The sequence below is a fragment of the Oncorhynchus clarkii genome, chromosome 14, assembly GCF_045791955.1.
Source record: "Oncorhynchus clarkii lewisi isolate Uvic-CL-2024 chromosome 14, UVic_Ocla_1.0, whole genome shotgun sequence".
Classification (NCBI taxonomy): domain Eukaryota; kingdom Metazoa; phylum Chordata; class Actinopteri; order Salmoniformes; family Salmonidae; genus Oncorhynchus; species Oncorhynchus clarkii.
Window position 1 is genome coordinate 12620609 of NC_092160.1, and position 19212 is coordinate 12639820.

Consider the following 19212-nt stretch of genomic DNA (forward strand, 5'->3'; position numbering starts at 1 on the left):
TTGTGGTGGCAGCAGCAGAGAGGTATTTGTGTGTGTGTGTAACAGTATAACTTTAGACCGTCCCCTCGCCCATACCCGGGCAGTTTATTTTTTTTGTGAGTGTAGTGTTAGATAATCGATATTTGTTGATTTTTTTCAAGCAACGTATAAGGGATTTATACTCCAGTCTACTAGGAGGCAGTAATGCAATATTTATTGGATGCCAACCGCCGTTAAACCTAATCGAAGTAGAACGAAGATTGTCGTGGCACCGGCAGTGGCAGTTGTTCAACATTGTAACATGACTCACAGATAGAGGTGAACATATGTGAAACTTAATGTCTTAATGAAACGTATTGAACCCATGTCACCCATTCTAGTATATGTATAGTTTTATTATTTTAATTTCGGGGGGTTCATGTCAAGAACTGAACATCGTCTTCCTCTCTCCTCACTCTCACTTTTTCATCATTGCCACTTTCCAGTATGCTAACCTACAGGTAGCGCGGGTACCCAACATTAGTCCTCGCTGGTAGAGAAAGCCATGCCCCAAAGCACAAATGTGACCAAGTGACAAAGGGGGCGGATGGTTAGGATTCTAGGAAGAGAAAATACTGAGGGAGCGAGTAACGAAGTCAATTTGGAGAGGGAGGGAGAAAAAGGAGAGAGGGAGTATACGAAAAAAGTGTACATTATACCGTGCAAGTTACTACACGCGAAGAACACGGGGTAGGCTTGATATAAATCAGAGTCGTAATTTGCTTAAGGAGGGGAAGAGAAGAAATCGAAATCGTAGAGAAGTGTTTCTACAGCTACAAGAAACATTCTGTCAACGTTGTGTCATTTATTTTTCAAAAGAAAAAGCTGAAGTAAGTCATATTTTTTTATTAGAAACTTCAACACATTTTTGTTGACTTTATATCTAAAAATGACACTAAAAGCTAGTAAGTGCCAAATATACCCACAAAGGCAAGCACCAGATGACGAATGGGTGGTGTTTTAGTTACTTTCAGAGATATATGTGCTTGTTAATGCGTTATTTCAATGATAATAATCGATTTGTTATGTTATATTTTCTTGTTGTTGTTTGTTTTGATGACAATAAATATGGCGGTTAATTAGGGCAGGACTATATTTTAGTAGTGATGTTCAGTTTGCGATTGATTCGTTCTTTTTGAATGACTTTTTACTGACACGAGGGTCATTATTCATTTTTCCTAGTGACTCGTTCATTTTCGTCGTTCTTTTGACCTGCTGGCCCTTTGGAATTTAAAACAATTCAAAATTCAACTATAGAATACACATTATATAAGGACAACGGGGTGCAAGTCACACATAGTATAATGAAAATTCGAAGTCTGAGTTCACAGTAACGAGCGTAACGACCACGGAGCATTCTGACGCGCCAACGACAGGCAGGTAGCTTGTCCTGTGCCTGTCCTGTGGCTGAAAACCATTGTTTTTGCGAACGAATGGTTATTTTTGAAAGGATCTTTTTGACGCACGTCGCGAATCGCATCGGTGAAAGAGCTGTTCATTTTGTCTCCCTGATTTGCATACTGGTACTACTGGTCTTTTTTGTTTTTGCTCAAAAACGTTTTTCTGGACATAGGTTAAACAATTATTATCTAAAGAGGACGAATCCTCACTGCAGAAACAATACATACTGGGGAGAGCGCATCAATCAGGTCCACAGTTTTTTTCAGTGTATACAAAAATACATCATTTGGCCTGTTAAACATGTATTTGAACGTGAGCCGGTTCTTTTACATGAACTTTAACAAATGAGCCAGCTCATCGAAGAGACTCGGAATGGCATCACTACTTTAAAGCTAGCTAGCTATTTCGGAAATGACCGTCGCTGGTCGCTACTTTCGTCCACATTGGATTGGGCAATACAGCCAGGGGGGCACTCAAACTAGCTAACTAATTTACATATCTAGCTAATGTGATAGAGATGTATAACATTTAACTTGGTTCTGGAGCCTCACGTTTTATGTTCATTTCAGGGTTCAGGTGGGGGGCGTGGCCAATGTCGAACATTTTAGAGACCCTCCTGTTGTTTGCAGTGACAAAATATAGCTGTTTTAAAGACGATTTCCTCCAATTCGAAACATTTTAGCAATGAAATATGCTGTTTTAAAGCAATTCTGAAAATGTTTCCATGGGGTTGAGAGAAAATGTTTCAGTTTTAAAGCTGATTTCCTGCAATTCTACACATTTAGCGATATTTTTTTAAATATATATATTTTTTTAGATTCTCCCTGACAGTTTGGCTTTTATTTTGGTAATAGTTCTCAAAGATGATCTTTTAAAAATATATATAGATCCATTATCTTTTCTATATTATTTAGGTCTGGTTTTAAAGCTGCAGTATGTAACTTTGGCGCTATGACCAAATTTACATAGAAAGTGAGTTATAGATCTGTCATTCTCATTGAAAGCAAGTTCTATGTGCGCTATTTCTATGCTTCCGATCCTTAACTTTCGGTTTTGTACACCAGTTTCAAACAGCTGAAAATGCCATATTTCTGGAAATTAAAAATAATTTCACAGCGGTTTAAAAGGTAGAATGATTTTCTACACTTTACCTGCTAGTTTTAACCACATAAACTGAGATTAGGTGAACTATTAGAATTTCAGCAACCAGGAAACGGTGGAGCGATTTCTGCATATTTAAAACCAAAAATGTTGATTTATTTTTACTGTTTGGACATAGGTGGCACGAAAAAAAACAATACTTTTCTGCATTTGAAAGAACAATAATATATGAATACATATATATACATATAGAGTCCCATAGGGCGGTGTGCAATTGGCCCAGCGTCGTTCAGGTTTGCACGGGGTAGGCCGTCATTGCAAATAAGATTTTGTTCTTAACTGACGTGCCTAGTTAAATAAAGGTTAAATAAATAATAAAGGTCAGCAAGAGTGAACTTCCTTCCTAACAGTGGTGGAAAAAGTAATTTTCATACTTGAGTAAAAGTAGAGACACCTTGTAACGATCGTTGTTGGAAGGATGGTCGGACCAAGATGCAGCGTGGGGTAGGATAATCATTTTTATTTATGATAACTGGCACAAAACAAGAAAGAGGAACAAATGAAACGTACAGCTTTGTAGGGCTAAAAAGCAACAATACAAAATCAAGATCCCACAAACAACAGGTGGGAAAAGGCTGGCTAAATATGATCCCCAATCAGAGACAACGATAGACAGCTGCCTCTGATTGGGAACCATACCAGGCCAACATAGAAAAGAAAAAACTAGACTACCCACCCTAGTCACACCCTGACCTAACCCCCAAATGTGCGGACTCCGGCCGCAAAACCTAACTCTATTGGCGAGGGTCCGGGTGGGCATCTAGCCTCTGTGGCGGCTCTGGTGCAGGACGTAGACCACACTCCACTCGCGGATCCGCCAGCTTCGGTGGTGCCTCTGGTGCGAGGATCATAGCCGGAAGCGCCGGACCGTGGATCATCGTCGGAGGCTCCGGACCGTGGATCGTCACCGGGGACTCCGGACCGTGGGTTGTCGCCGGAGGAACTGGATGTGGATCGTCGCTGGAAGCTCCGGCCCATAGATCGTCGTCGGGGACTCCGGACCGTGGATCGTCGCCGGGGACTCCGGAATGTGGCTCGTCACCGGAGGAACCGGACCGTGGATCGTCGCTGGAAGCTCCGGCCCATAGATTGTCGTCGGACGCTCCGGACCATGGACCGTCGCCGGGGACTCCGGACCGTGGATTGTCGATGGAGGAACCGGACCGTGGATCATCGCCGGAAACTCCGGCCCATAGATCGTCGTCGGGGACTCCGGACCGTGGATCATCGCCGGAGGTACCGGACCGTGGATCGTCGCCAGAAGCTCCGGCCCATAGATCGTCGCTGGAGGAACCGGACCGTGGATCGTACTGGACCGTGGAGGCGCACTGGAGACACGGTGCGTAGAACTGGAAAACATGGCACCTGAACGGTGACCAACTCCACACAGTGAGTACAGGGAGTTCTTTCTGGTTCCCACCTTGGCTCCGCCAACCACCACTCTCGGGCTTCCGTCGTGGCCGCGAACCCCGGTGTCGTTGTTGTTGCTCATTCGCTGCCACCGCCTGCTTCCATGGCAGGCTTCTGTCTCCTGCCATAATCTCGTCCAGGATGTCCTCCACTCCTGGCTTTCCTCCCAGGCCCAGGATCCCTGCTCCTCCTGGGCACGCTGCTTGGTCCGTGGGTGGTGGGATCTTCTGTAATGATCTTTGTTGGAAGGATAGTCGGACCAAGATGCAGTGTGGAGTAGGTTCATCATTTTTATTTATGATAACCGGCACAAAACAAGAAAGAGGAACAAACGAAACGTACAGCTTTGTAGGGCTAAAAAGCAACAATACAAAATCAAGATCCCACAAACAACAGGTGGGAAAAGGCTGCCTAAATATGATCCCCAATCAGAGACAACGATAGACAGCTGCCTGTGATTGGGAACCATACCAGGCCAACATAGAAAATAAAAAACTATAGACTACCCACCCTAGTCACACCCTGACCTAATCAAAATAGAGAAATAAAAGGTTCTCTAAGGTCAGGGCGTGACACACCTTCATAGAAAATTACTCAAGTAAAAGTGAAAGTCACCCAGTGAAATACTACTTGAGGAAAAGTCTAAACATATTTGGTTATTTATTATACTTAAGTATCAAAAGCAGAAGTACACATCATTTCACATTCCTTATATTAAGCAAACCACTCTTGTTTTTTAAATGTACGGATAGCCAGGGGCACACTCCAAAACTCAGACATAATTTACAAACTAAGCATTTGTACTTGCTGAGTGAGTCTGCCAGATAAGAGGCAGTAGGGATGACCAGGGATGTTCTCTTGATAAGTGCGTGAATTGGAACATTTTCCTGTCCTCCTAAGCACTCAAAATGTAACAAGCACTTTTGGGTGTCAGGGAAAATGTATGGAGTAAAAAGTATATTATTTTCTGTAGGAATGTAGTGAAGTAAAAGTTGTCAAAAATATAAATAGTAAAGTATAGATACCCCCAAAACGACTTAAGTAGTACTTTAAAGTATTTTTACATTACTGCTTTGTTTTTTGAATGAGAACTGAAAGTAAAGTGTTTTCCCTGACATGTTGTCCAGCCCGTGGAGGTTGGTAAACCCAACTAGAGAGAGCGGGAGAGAGCCAAATTGATTCACGTGATGAGTCACAATAATCAAATACATGGCCTCACTTGTTATAACTAAAGAGAATTAGTTTTAAAAATGCTCTGTAATAATATCCATTTCATAACGCTTTGTAATAGGCTACCACACATTTTCAAACCTCTGACCTACACAGCCTTGTCCAGAGCTGAGTAAATATCAGGTAGAAGTTAGTTACAGCATTGCATCATTCAGCTGTATCATAGCTAGGATAGGGTTGTACAGTAGTCTTTCAGTTGAGTGTCAACCGGTCTTTCAGCCAAGTGTTAAATTAATTTGTTGAATGGTGAAATTAAATCAAAGGCAAGGGGATAGAATTTAGACGTTTTATTTTTGAGTAGTGCACCATCAAGAAAAGGTCTGCACTTCCTACACCACGACAGTCACCCTTCTCCTCTTTCTAACGACGAACGACCCACTCAAGACCAAGGGGAAGGAAGGAGTGAGAACAGCACGTGGGGGGAAAAAGAGGTGGGAAATCTTGTGAGGTGAGAGATAGGCAGAGGAGGGAAAGTAAGAGACCAACGTGTATAACTCAGTTTGCACACACGGAGATACATCTCGTTCTTATCTAATATAGCACATTGAGCTTTTCCAGGCCTTTTGTCTGTAGTCCTACCGGTATGTGTGTGGAGGGGATTCTCTGGAAGTCCAATTCATGTGACAGTGCTGTAGATACTAGGTCCTATACCATCAATCAATCAAATGTATTTATAAAGCCCTTTTTACATCAGCTGATGTCAAAGTGCTATACAGAAACCCAGCCTAAAACCCCAAACAGCAAGCAATGCAGATGTAGAAGCACGGTGGCTAGGAAAAACTCCCTAAAAAGGTCAGAACCTAGGAAGAAACCTAGAGAGGAACCAGGCTCTGAGGGGTGGCCAGTCCTCTTCTGGCTGTGCCAGGTGGAGATTGTAACAGAACATGGCCAAGATGTTTAAACGTTCATGGATTACCAGCAGGGTCAGATAATAATAATCACAGTGGTTGTAGAGGGTGCAACACGTCAGCACCTCAGGAGTGAATGTCAGTTGGCTTTTCATAGCCGATCATTCAGTGTTAGAGACAGCAGGTAGGGTAGAGAGAGGGTCCAAAACAGCAGGTCCGGGACAAGGTAGCACATCCAGTGAACAGGTCAGGGTTCCATAGCCACAGGCAGAACAGTTTAAACTGGAGCAGCAGCATGACCAGGTGGACTGAGGACAGCAAGAAGTCATCAGGCCAGGTAGTCCTGAGGCATGGTCCTGTCGGACTCAGGTCCTCCGAGAGAAGAGAGAGAGAGAAAGAAAGAAAGAGAGAAAAAGAGAATTAGAGGGAGGATACTTAAATTCACACAGGACACCGGATGAGACAGGAGAAATACTCCAGATATAACAGACTGGCCCTAGCCCCCCGACACATAAACCAATACTGGAGGTTGAGACAAGAGGGGTCGGGAGGCACTGTGGCCCTGTCCGATGATACCCCCAGACAGGGCCAAACAGGCAGGATATAACCCCACCCACTTTGCAAAAGCACATCCCCCACACCACTAGAGGGATATCAACAGACCAGCAACCTACTACCCAATTTAAGGGCAATGCTACCAAATACTAATTGAGTTTATGTAAACTTCTGAACCACTGGGAATGTGATGAAAGACATAAAAGCTGAAATAAATCATTCTCTCTACTATTATTCTGACATTTCACATTCTTACAATAAAATGGTGATCCTAACTAACCTAAGACAGGGAATTTTTACTAGGATTAAATGTTGTGAAAAACTAAGTTCAAATGTATTTGGCTAAGGTGTATGTAAACTTCCGACTTCAGCTGTATGTACGGCAGGACCATTGTTGTTTGTGGAGTGTTATTGTCGCTGCCAGTCAATGTCTTCTATTCCCTCGTAATCACAGATAGAACACATTTATATACATAAGTTGCTAAGTGCCTTTAAAGATGTTTCTCAATGTTGAGAGGGTTAAGGGAGCCGTGTGTGTGACTGTGCGTCCAGCATGGTGTGTCAGTTACAAGAGAAATGCCCCTCTTCAGATACTTTCTTGGCACAAAGGAGTGCGCTGGACTATGCCTAATCCCATTACACACAGTCACACACACTCCCTCTCTTTCTCCCCCCCACACACACTTTTCTCTCTCTCAGCCATCTCTCAATAAAACACTCTCTGTATGTCCTTCAGACACACATGCCCAGACTACACAGTCACAGACAGGACCCCCTCATAAAGTCTGTTGAATGGATATCCTGTTCACATCTGTCCACCCCCCCCCCTCCCCCACTTAGGCTAACTCAAGTCCACTGACACAGACACCGCCCCTCACTCTTATATTTCCCACTTCCCCCTCTTTCACTGCACTGTCGTTTTCTCTCAGCTGCTCGCTTAGTCCTTTTTTACAAGTTTGTTAAGGCGATCATGACCGGACAGTTGGCTATTTGATACTGGCTTTTGGTCATGTCAGAGACTGAGGTCACCTGTCTTCTGTTGTGTGTGTATGTGTGTGGTAGAGGCAGACTGGTGTCTCCTCCTGGTTTGAACTAAAACTGCTATTTATTCTGAAAAAGGACCAGGGGGTTTGGTGGGTGATGTTCCATGACCTAGTTTGGTCAGAGCTGTTCTGTTTTTTTAACTCTTCCAGAGAGGTGACTCACTGGATCCTAGCCAGTGTCCACTTGTCAAAGTGACATGCTGGCATATAGCTGGAAATGTGTAGTCTAATACTGTACTGTTGGCTGTAACATCTACATGTATTGATTAAACTCTCTCTCTCCCTCTCTCCACTTTTCTACTTTCTCACACACTCTCTTTCTCTGCATTTTTTCTCTCTCAGAGCAGCAATGGCGCCCTCTCTCCTCCAGGCCTATAGTAGGCGCTGGTGGATGGCTGTGACGGCGGTGTTGGAGAACCTGCTGTGTTCTGCCGTGCTGCTGGGATGGGGCTCCCTCCTCCTCATGCTGAAGGGCGAGGGCTTCTACTCACACCTCTGCTCAGGTAGGATATACACCAGGGTTTCCGTTAGCCGGTAATAACCGGCTTTTGGCCGATAAAAAAAAATGAAAAGCCAATAAATATAATTGCAGCCAACCAATTGTCTGGGGAAAAAATCCCATTGAGAAATAATGCATTTTAGCCTATTTTTTTGATTGGTATTCCAGTGGGTGTAGCGCAAGAGCTTCTGATACAGCTTAAACAGATGTTTGTTGCTGCTGGAGGGAAACGTGCTTTAATAAGCCCAATCATTGCGCAACGATAATAAAAGGCAATCACATGTATAATTTTTTTTTTTTTAAACGATGGCCATGATTAAAAAGAGCTACCTTTTCTTAACTGGTAATTGAAGAGTGCTTCCCATTCACCATTCAAGTGCATAGGTGTCACGCCCTGACCATAGAAAGCTGTTTATTCTCTATGTTGGTTGGGGCGTGATAGTGGCTAGGGTGGGTCATCTAGGCAGCTGTTTACCGAGTTTCGGTAATTAAAATATGTGGTACTCTACGCACGCTGGGCTTTGGTCCAATCATTTCAACAAGTGTGACAATAGGCAACTAGGCAGGCTTCACTGTGTTACACACCACTTTGCAATGAGCTACAGGTGGTATGTAGTTAGAAAACAAACTTAATTGTTTGAAACCTGAACATTTTACTTCAAAGTAGCCTAGCCAAACTCCAACCAAACTGTGCAAGAGCAATTATTTTATAGACTTAGTGGCCGGGGACTTTAATGCAGGGAAACTTAAATCTGTTTAACCTAATTTCTACCAGCATGTTAAATGTGCAACAAGAGGGAAAAAAACTAGAGCCCACCTTTACTCCACATGCAGATGCATATTAAGCTCTCCCTCACCCTCCATTTGACAAATCTGACCATAATTCTATCCTCCTGATTCCTGCTTACAAACAAAAACAAAAGCAGGAAGCACCAGTGACTCGGTCAATAAAAAAGTGGTCAGATGAAGCAGATGCTAAGATGCATGATTATTTTTCTAGCACAGACTGGAATTTGTTGCGGGATTCTTCCGATGGCATTGAGGAGTACACCACATCAGTCACTGGCTTTATCAATAAGTGCATCAATGACGTCGTCCCCACAGTGACTGCACGTACATACCCCGACCAGAATCCATGGATTACAGGCAACATCCGCACTGAGCTAAAGGGTAGAGGTGCTGCTTTCAAGGTGCCGGACTCTAACCCGGAAGCTTATAAGAAATCCTGCTATGCCCTCAGACAAGCCATCAAACCGGCAAAGCATCAATACAGGACTAAGATCGAATCGTACTACACCAGCTACGACACTCATCGGATGTGGCAGGGCTTGCAAACTATTACAGACTAAAAAGGGAAGCACAGCCGCGAGCTGTCCAGTGACACAAGCTTGCCAGACAAGCTAAATTACTTCTATGCTTGCGTCGAGGCAAGTAACACTGAAACATGCATGAGAGCATCAGCTGTTCCGAACGACTGTGTGATTACACTCTCCGTAGCCAATGTGAGTAAGACCTTTAAACAGGTCAACATTCACAAGGCAGGGCCAGACGGATTACCAGGATGTGTATTCCGAGCATGCGCTGACCAACTGGCAAGTGTCTTAGCTGACATTTTCATCCTCTACCTGTCTGAGTCTGTAATACCAACATGTTTCAAGCAGAACACTATAGTCCATGTGCCCAAGAACACTAAAGTAACCTGCCTAAATGACTGCCGACCCGTAGCACTCAGGTCTGTAGCCATGAAGTGCTTTGAAAGGCTGGTCCACACCATTATCCCAGAAACCCTAGGCCTAGACACACTCCAATTAGCATACCGCCCCAACAGAGCCACAGATGATGCAATCTCTACTGCACTCCACACTGCCCTTTCCCACCTGCACAAAAAGGAACACCTATGTGAGAATGCTATTCATTGACTACAGCTCAGTTCAACACCATAGTGCCCTCAAAGCTCATCACAAAGCTCAGGACCCTGGGACTAAACACCTCCCTCTGCAACTTGATCCTGGACTTCCTGACGGGCCACCCCCAGGTGGTAAGGGTAGATAACAACACATCCACCACGCTGATCCTCAACACGGTGGCCCCTCAGGGGTGCGTGCTAAGTCCCCTCCTGTACTCCCTGTTCACTCATGACTGCATGGCCAGGGACGACTCCAACATCATCATTAAGTTTGCTGATGACACAACAGTAGTAGGCCTGATCACGGACAACAATGAGACGGCCTAAAGAGAGGAGGTCAGAGACCTGGCCGGGTGGTGCCAGGACAACAATCTCTCCCTCAATGTGATCAAGACAAAGGAGATGATTGTGGACTACAGGAAAAGGAGGACCGAGCACGCCCCCATTCTCATCAACGGGGCTGTAGTGGAGCAGGTTGAGAGATTCAAGTGCCTTGGTGTCCACATCACCAACAAACTATCATGGTCCAAGCACACCAAGACAGTAATGAAGAGGGCACGACAAAACATACTCCCCCTAAGGAGACTGAAATGATTTGGCATGGGTCCTCAGATGCTCAAAAAGTTCTACAGCTGCACCATCGAGAGGATCCTGTTCGCATCACTGCCTGTTATGTCAACTGCTCGGCCTCCGACCGCAAGGCACTACACAGGCTAGTGAGTACGGCCGAGTAAATCACTGGGGCCAAGCTTCCTGCCATCCAGGACCTCAATACCAGGCGGTGTCAGAGGAAGGCCCTTAAATTGTCAAAGACTCCAGCCACCCTAGTCATAGACTGTTCTCTCTGCCACTACATGGCAAGTGTTACCGGAGCGCCAAGTTTAGATCCAAAAGGCTTCTCAACAGCTTTGACCCCCAAGCCATAAGACTCCTAAACAGGTAATTAAATGGCACCCAGACTGTTTGCACTGCTCCCCCCCATCTTTTACGCTGCTGCTATTCTCTGTTTATTATCTATGCATAGTCACTTTAAATCTACCTACATGTACACATTACCTCAATTACCTCCTCGACCAACATGTGACCCCGCACATTGACTGTGTACCGGTACCCCCTGTATATAGCCTCGCTATTGTTATTTTACTGCTGCTCTTTAATAATTTTTGTACTTTTATTTCTTATTTTTTACTTACCTATTAATCTATTTGGTATTTGCCACGCGCTCTGCCCAAATTGCGGACCCTTCCAACTCTAGGCTATGCGATTTAAAACAATCTACAGTTGTTTTTTAAGAAGCTAATAATCCTCTTTGGCCAAATCATTCTTTCTGATCTAGTAGCCTATTTTAAATTATTTATTTATTTATGTATCGACAGGAGTAAGCAAATTAGGCTGTATAATTTTGGCTATTTCGTTCAATTTACTTCCCATAGCCTTATGGCAGTGCCGCCTATGTATTCTAACATCGGAATTCGGTAAGAATGACAGATGCTGTTGCATCCGAGTTGCATGTTCTGTTAAGATAATTTACCATAAACTAAATGTGATTTCTGTCATTCTGAGAACCGTGGGTGGACGCCCTAATCAGGTTACGCAACCAATAGATACAGTGCCTTGCGAAAGAATTCGGCCCCTTGAACTTTGCGACCTTTTGCCACATTTCAGGCTTCAAACATAAAGATATAAAACTGTATTTTTTTGTGAAGAATCAACAACAAGTGGGACACAATCATGAAGTGGAACGACATTTATTGGATATTTCAAACTTTTTTAACAAATCAAAAACTGAAAAATTGGGCGTGCAAAATTATTCAGCCCCCTTAAGTTAATACTTTGTAGCGCCACCTTTTGCTGCGATTACAGCTGTAAGTCGCTTGGGGTATGTCTCTATCAGTTTTGCACATCGAGAGACTGAAATGTTTTCCCATTCCTCCTTGCAAAACAGTTCGAGCTCAGTGAGGTTGGATGGAGAGCATTTGTGAACAGCAGTTTTCAGTTCTTTCCACAGATTCTCGATTGGATTCAGGTCTGGACTTTGACTTGGCCATTCTAACACCTGGATATGTTTATTTTTGAACCATTCCATTGTAGATTTTGCTTTATGTTTTGGATCATTGTCTTGTTGGAAGACAAATCTCCGTCCCAGTCTCAGGTCTTTTGCAGACTCCATCAGGTTTTCTTCCAGAATGGTCCTGTATTTGGCTCCATCCATCTTCCCATCAATTTTAACCATCTTCCCTGTCCCTGCCCATCTTCCCTGTCCCTGAAAAGCAGGCCCAAACCATGATGCTGCCACCACCATGTTTGACAGTGGGGATGGTGTGTTCAGGGTGATGAGCTGTGTTGCTTTTACGCCAAACATAACGTTTTGCATTGTTGCCAAAAAGTTCAATTTTGGTTTCATCTGACCAGAGCACCTTCTTCCACATGTTTGGTGTGTCTCCCAGGTGGCTTGTGGCAAACTTTAAACTGAACTGCACTTTTTATGGATATCTTTAAGAAATGGCTTTCTTCTTGCCACTCTTCCATAAAGGCCAGATTTGTGCAATATACGACTGATTGTTGTCCTATGGACAGAGTCTCCCACCTCAGCTGTAGATCTCTGCAGTTCATCCAGAGTGATCATGGGCCTCTTGGCTGCATCTCTGATCAGTCTTCTCCTTGTATGAGCTGAAAGTTTAGAGGGACGGCCAGGTCTTGGTAGATTTGCAGTGGTCTGATACTCCTTCCATTTCAATATTATCGCTTGCACAGTGCTCCTTGGGATGTTTAAAGCTTGGGAAATCTTTTTGTATCCAAATCTGGCTTTAAACTTCTTCACAACAGTATCTCGGACCTGCCTGGTGTGTTCCTTGTTCTTCATGATGCTCTCTGCGCTTTTAACGGACCTCTGAGACTATCACAGTGCAGGTGCATTTATACGGAGACTTGATTACACACAGATGGATTGTATTTATCATCATTAGTCATTTAGGTCAACATTGGATCATTCAGAGATCCTCACTGAAATTCTGGAGAGAGTTTGCTGCACTGAAAGTAAAGGGGCTGAATAATTTTGCACACCCAATTTTTCAGTTTTTGATTTGTTAAAAAAGTTTGAAATATCCAATAAATGTCGTTCCACTTCATGATTGTGTCCCACTTGTTGTTGATTCTTCACAAAAAATACAGTTTTATATCTTTATGTTTGAAGCCTGAAATGTGGCAAAAGGTCGCAAAGTTCAAGGGGGCCGAATACTTTCGCAAGGCACTGTACATTTCTTAAATGACAGGTAAATTAAAATGTTGCCAGTCAAATGTCCAGCGCAACATTTTCCTAATGGAAACCCAGATACACAAACATACACTATCAGAGGAGGAAGACTTACATACACAGAGGAGGAAGACATCCAGTGCATTCGAAAAGTATTCAGACCCCTTGACTTTTTCCACATTTTGTTACGTTACAGCCTTATTCTAAAATGGATTAAATTGTTTTTTTCCCCTTATCAATCTACACGCAATACTCCATAATGGCAAAGCAAAAACAGGTTTTTAGAAATGTTTGCAAATGTATTACAAATATAAAACTGAAATATCACATCTACATAAGTATTCAGGCCCTTTACTCAGTGCTTTGTTGAAGCACCTTTGGCAGGGATTACAGCCTCAAGTCTTGGGTAGATATTACAAGCTTGGCACACCTGTACTTTGGGCGTTTCTCCCATTCTTCTCTGTATATCCTCTCAAGCTCTGTCAGGTTGGACAGCTATTTGGGTTCAAGTGCCTGGGCCACTCAAGGACATTCCCGAGGCTTGTCCCAAAGCCACACCTGCGTTGACTTGGCTGTGTGCTTAGGGTTGTTGTCCGGTTGGAAGGTGAATCTTCGGCCAAGTCTGAGGTCCTGAGCGCTCTGGAGAAGGTTTTCATCAAGGATCGCTCTGTACTTTGCTCTGTTCATCTTTCCCTCGATCCTGTCTCCTAGTCTCCAGGTCCTTGCTGCTGAAGCAACATGATGCTGCCACCACCATGCTTCACCGTAGGGATGGTGCCAGGTTTCCTCCAGACTTGACGCTTGGCATTCAGGCCAAAGAATTCAATCTTGGTTTTATCAAACCAGAGAATCTTGTTTCTCATGGTCTGAGAGACTTTAGTTGTCTTTTGGCAAACTCAAAGCGGGCTGTCATGTACCTTTTACTGAGGTGTGGCTTCCGTCTGGCCACTCTACCATAAAGGCCTGATTGGTGGAGTGCTGCAGAGATGGTTGTCCTTCTGGAATGTCCAATCAATTGAATTTACCACAGATGAACTCCAATCAATTTGCAGAAACATCTCAAGGATGATAAATGGAAATGGGATGCACCTGAGCTCAATTTCAAGTCTCATAGCAAAGGTCTGAATACTTATGTAAGTAAGGTTTTTTATTTTTAATCTACACACAATACCCCATAATGACAAAGTGAAAACAGGTTTTTAGACATTTTTGTACATGTATTAATGAGAATAATAAAAAATGTATCCATTTTAGAATAAGTTTGTAAAGTAACAAAATGTGGAAAAAGTCAAGGGATCTGAATACTTTCCGAATGCACGCCACAGGATGTTGGTGGCACCTCAATTGGGGAGGACGGGCTCGTGGTAATAGCTGGAGCGGAATGGTATCAAATATATCAAACACATGGTTTGATGCTGCTCTATTCCAGACATTATTATGAGCCGTCCTCCCCTCAGCAGCCTCCACTAATGCATGCTGTTCCTCATGCACGCATACACTCTTCCTCAGCATAAACTGCTATCAGGGATGAGCGGTAACCTTTCCATCTCTCCCATAGAGAACGACACGATGGCCCACTTGCTGGTGATGGGAAACCTGACTTCCTGGGAGAGTGGTATCTGGGTGAGCTGTGTGGACCAGGAGGAGATGCTCAATCTGGGCTTCACCATCGGCTCCTTCCTCCTCAGCGCTGCCACCCTGCCCCTGGGTATCCTCATGGACAAGTACGGCCCGCGCCCACTACGTCTTCTCGGCAGGTAATTATATAACATTATAAACTGAGTGGTTCAAGCCCTGAATGCTGATTGGCTGACAACCGTGGTATATCAGACCGAATATCACGGGTATGACAAAACACTTTGTTTTCCTGCTCTAATTACGTTGGTAACCAGTTTATAATAGCAATAAGGCACCTCGGGGGTTTGTGGTGTATCGCCAATATACCACAGCTAACGCTGTATCCAGGTACTCTACGTTCCGTTGTTTCCTATGAACAGCCCTTAGCCATGGTATATTGGCCATTTACCACACCCCTTCGTGCCTTATTGGTTAATTAACTAGTGGTTAATAGCGATAATTCAATATGATATCGATATCATTTGAAATGCATATGAGCAAGGCATATCGGGATATCCGTTTATCTTTGGTGTTAACGTACACTATTCTGTAAAAGAGTACACGTTACTGTTGGAGCGGCGGAGGTCTCCGGAGGTCTAAACTACCCAACCAGTTTGAATACAATGGGGAGCCCGTTGATGCCCATCAGCAGGCAGTTAAGTATGCTTAAATGTAAAATGTCTCAAGGTTAGAGAAGCTGGTCAGTAACCAGAGGGTTGCCGACTCGAACCCCGAGTTGCCTGCTGTGTAATCTGCAGGGAGTGAGCCGGCAGCCGGAGGATTACCGGGTTCAATATCTTGTATACTATCTAACGCTGTTGTGCTCTTGAGCAAGGCACTTTACCCCTAAGTGCTCCAGGGCCACTGCTTGACAATAAAGCAAGTACTGTATGGTATTGGTCCTGCAAGCACAATAGCCTTTCACAGGTTCTCAATTTAGCATACTTTTACTGCCTGCTGATGAGCCATCAACAGACTTCCCATTGTATATTCAAACTGTTTGGGTAGGTTAGGCCCCCGGAACATTCACACCTGGCCTAATGGGAAATCAGCAAGCAGTTGTCAGATCTTTGCAAAGCCATGAAAGTTATTCATTCAAACCGAGATTTTCCATATCAGTGGCCATCATGAATATTAACGATTGTCTAATATAGTCATATAGCTCTAATTGAATAGTTTTTCCCACCAAAGTACTTTCGCTGTATCGACATTTTCACATTTACATTTGAGTAATTTAGCAGACGCTCTTATCCAGAGGACAGGAGCAATTATGGTTAATTGCCTTGCTCAAGGGCACATCGACGGATTTTTCACCTAGTGAGCTCAGGGATTCGAACCAGCAACCTTTTGGTTACTGGCTCAACACTCTTAACCGATAGGCAGTCCCCCAAAAAATTGAAATGGGAAATAGTGGTAAAGCCCAAAAAGTTTATGTCAGACTGCTTAAAGGCAGAGGAAGTCAGATTATGCCAGATCACATACCCAGGGCGGGTGGAGGGGCATTTAGTCTTTTGTGTCTCCTCAGTGAACATGGGTGGGGCTGTGTGTGTGTGTTTGTCTTTGTGTGTGTGTGTGTTTGTCTTTGTGTGTGTGTGTGTGTGTGTGTGTGTGTGTGTGTGTGTTTAAGGGAGTGGTTCTCAACTGATTTTGCCTTGGGATCCAAATTGAACCAGGTTGTCTCAGTAGCGATCCAATATTCGCAGTGCAATTTTTTGGAATCTTGGAAAACTAGTTTGAATGCTTTATTGATATTTATTGTACCAATTATATGACAAGGGAACAACAGTCACACCTTTTTCATTGTCAATAATTCCATTTGGCCCATATTCTTGATGAAGAATGTTAAGCTCACTAAAATCAACAAAATCTGCTAAATGGCACTGCTAATAACTCTATATTGAAAATACTGTGATTGAAAAAAAGGTTCATTATCATTTCTAAACACTTTATACCTGGTTTGAGTAAATTCAGACTGGAGTATTCGCCACCCATTCAAAACCGCCCACCAGGTGAGAATCGCTGGTTTAAAGTACACGTGTCAATGTGTTCCCGTATGTGTGTGTTTTAGGTTTACCATAGTGGAGGTATGAGTAATGAGGAATGTGTGACAGACTAAAGAGGTGTGTGAATGCTGTAATGACAGACACATGGCTCGAGGAGAACCTCTGCCTCGTTGGAATCTCTTCCGGCAAAAAAGGGAGAGAAAAAAGCTAATAGAGAGAGAGAGAGATTTGACTGGTACACCTCTCTCATCTCCCTCCTTGTCTTGAAATGTACCGTTGTTATCTGCTAATGAATGTATAATAATGTCTTTTTTTTAGGTCTGGATGTCCATCTAAAAATGAAACTTCCTTTTTTGCAGTTTTTGTTTTGGTCTCTCTTGTGCCATGATGTCAATATCAGCGTACGATCCTCATCGTAAGTCACAGACATTATCCCCAACACAGGCACGCACAAACACAGACCCACACACACACACACGTTGCCACTTGTCGATACCTGTAGACCAGGAGTCTCCAACAGATCGAGCACAAGCTACCAGTAGCTCACAGCCCACCTATGAGTAGCTCGCCAATCAATTCTGAAAGTACATGCATTTTTTTTCACAAATTCCATCGCAAACTGTCAGAAACATAAAGCTCCCAGCTACTATCCAATCAAAGCAATATTGACATTATCCCACCCCCGGTTAGCCACAATATCTGCCAATTAATTTCCGCCAATATTGCCCCTGTCTGTCTGTTTGGTGTGCGTGTTAGTCTATTTTGTGTGTAGCCAGTTAGTGATGCTAATGATAACCGTCTTGTGGGTAGACAGAAAAACATTCCCCCCAAAACATTTTCAATTAAAGGGAAAATCTACTCAAATGATATTTTGGTATTTTAGTCCACTGTTGATACTGTCCCAAAATGTTTCCCATGTCAGCAGTCAAGTTTTCAACATACTGGACTTTTAAGAAGCAAAGTGTCACCGGGGTGAACTTTCCCTTTAAATGTTAACAGAAAAATAGGCTTACCTGACAGAACTACATTATTTGTATTAATTGAGTGGCGATTTGTTTGCAAACTCTGCCATGACGTGCTGCAGCAGTAGGCCTAACAGGAGAAACATCACTCGACTGACACATTCCTCTGTTGCTAGATGCGCACTGAGGAATTACACAAAATAAATTCAATTTGCTCGTTTTTTCCCCAGACCTCACAAATAGTCTTCTGATGTGATTTAAGCATGGGCATGGACTCAGAACAAGGAAAATAAAACAGAGAAAACTGAATTCAGGATAATATAAAACATTATTTTATGTGGGCCCCTTAGTTTGTTTGTTAGCCATTATTTTACCAAGTATATTAACAGAAAACACCAAGGACCCAGGGAAGAGTTGCAGGGGAGAAGAGGAGAAGAACTTGCCTATTTGAATGCTATAAAAAAAATGTGTAGCTTGCGACATGTTAGATTTTGTTAAAGTAGCTCTCATGCTAGAATAGTTTGGAGACCCCTGCTGTGGACTATATTTATACACCTAGTCAACAGTGTTTAAAGAAATAATCGACTCAAACTATATGTTGGTATTTGTTTCATTAGTCCACATTTGCCCCAAAATGTTTTGCATGTCAGCAGTCAAGTTTTCAAGAAATGTGACTTTCAAGAAGCAAAGTGTAACTTGCAAAACACGTCATCATCATGATGTCACATTACTTGAAAATGGTATATATTTAAAACACACTGACATGCAAAACATTTTGTGACTGTATCAACAGTGGACGAACGAAAAAATACCAAAATATAGTTTTTTTGTGGATTATTTCTTTACCTCCTATCTCATTTTCTCTCTCTCCAGGGCTCTCTGCTCTCATCTTTCTGGCACTCTCCTTCAACGGCTTCGGAGGAATCTGCTTGACCTTCACCTCCCTCACGGTGAGACACACACACACACACACACACACACACACACACACACACACACACACACACACACACACACACACACACACACACACACACACACACACACACACACACACACACACACACACAGAGACTAGTGACACCTCTAGTCCATCTGGTCTAAGTTTGTCAAACACACCAGTCAATATTTGCTCTATTCAAGTGGTTGATAAAACAGCAAATCCTCACATCTGTTTACCTCGGATCCAAAAATCAGCAAACACGGTTGTCCTTGAAGACCTCGATTACTGGATGTTTTCTTCCCATGTCTCTGAAAAACCAATATCATTCAGTTTTGTTCTGTTTGTATGATGAGCCAACAAGGT

General features: G+C 43.3%; 1 protein-coding gene across 2 annotated transcripts in view; it reads left to right on the top strand.

Moving 5' to 3' along the window:
* The first annotated feature begins 234 nt into the window (after nucleotides 1-234).
* The window catches only part of LOC139366289 (solute carrier family 43 member 1a), a 42942-nt gene continuing 23964 nt past the window's right edge, over nucleotides 235-19212 (top strand). The window contains exons 1-5 of one of the 2 annotated variants that reach the window (XM_071103599.1): nucleotides 235-848; nucleotides 8014-8169; nucleotides 14883-15081; nucleotides 17304-17359; nucleotides 18780-18856. In XM_071103599.1, coding sequence (XP_070959700.1) covers nucleotides 8016-8169; nucleotides 14883-15081; nucleotides 17304-17359; nucleotides 18780-18856 — 486 coding nt within the window. In that variant the 5' untranslated portion in view covers nucleotides 235-848; nucleotides 8014-8015. Of the gene's footprint in view, nucleotides 849-8008; nucleotides 8170-14882; nucleotides 15082-17303; nucleotides 17360-18779; nucleotides 18857-19212 lie in introns of both variants that reach the window. The other variant, XM_071103598.1, reaches the window with a different exon arrangement.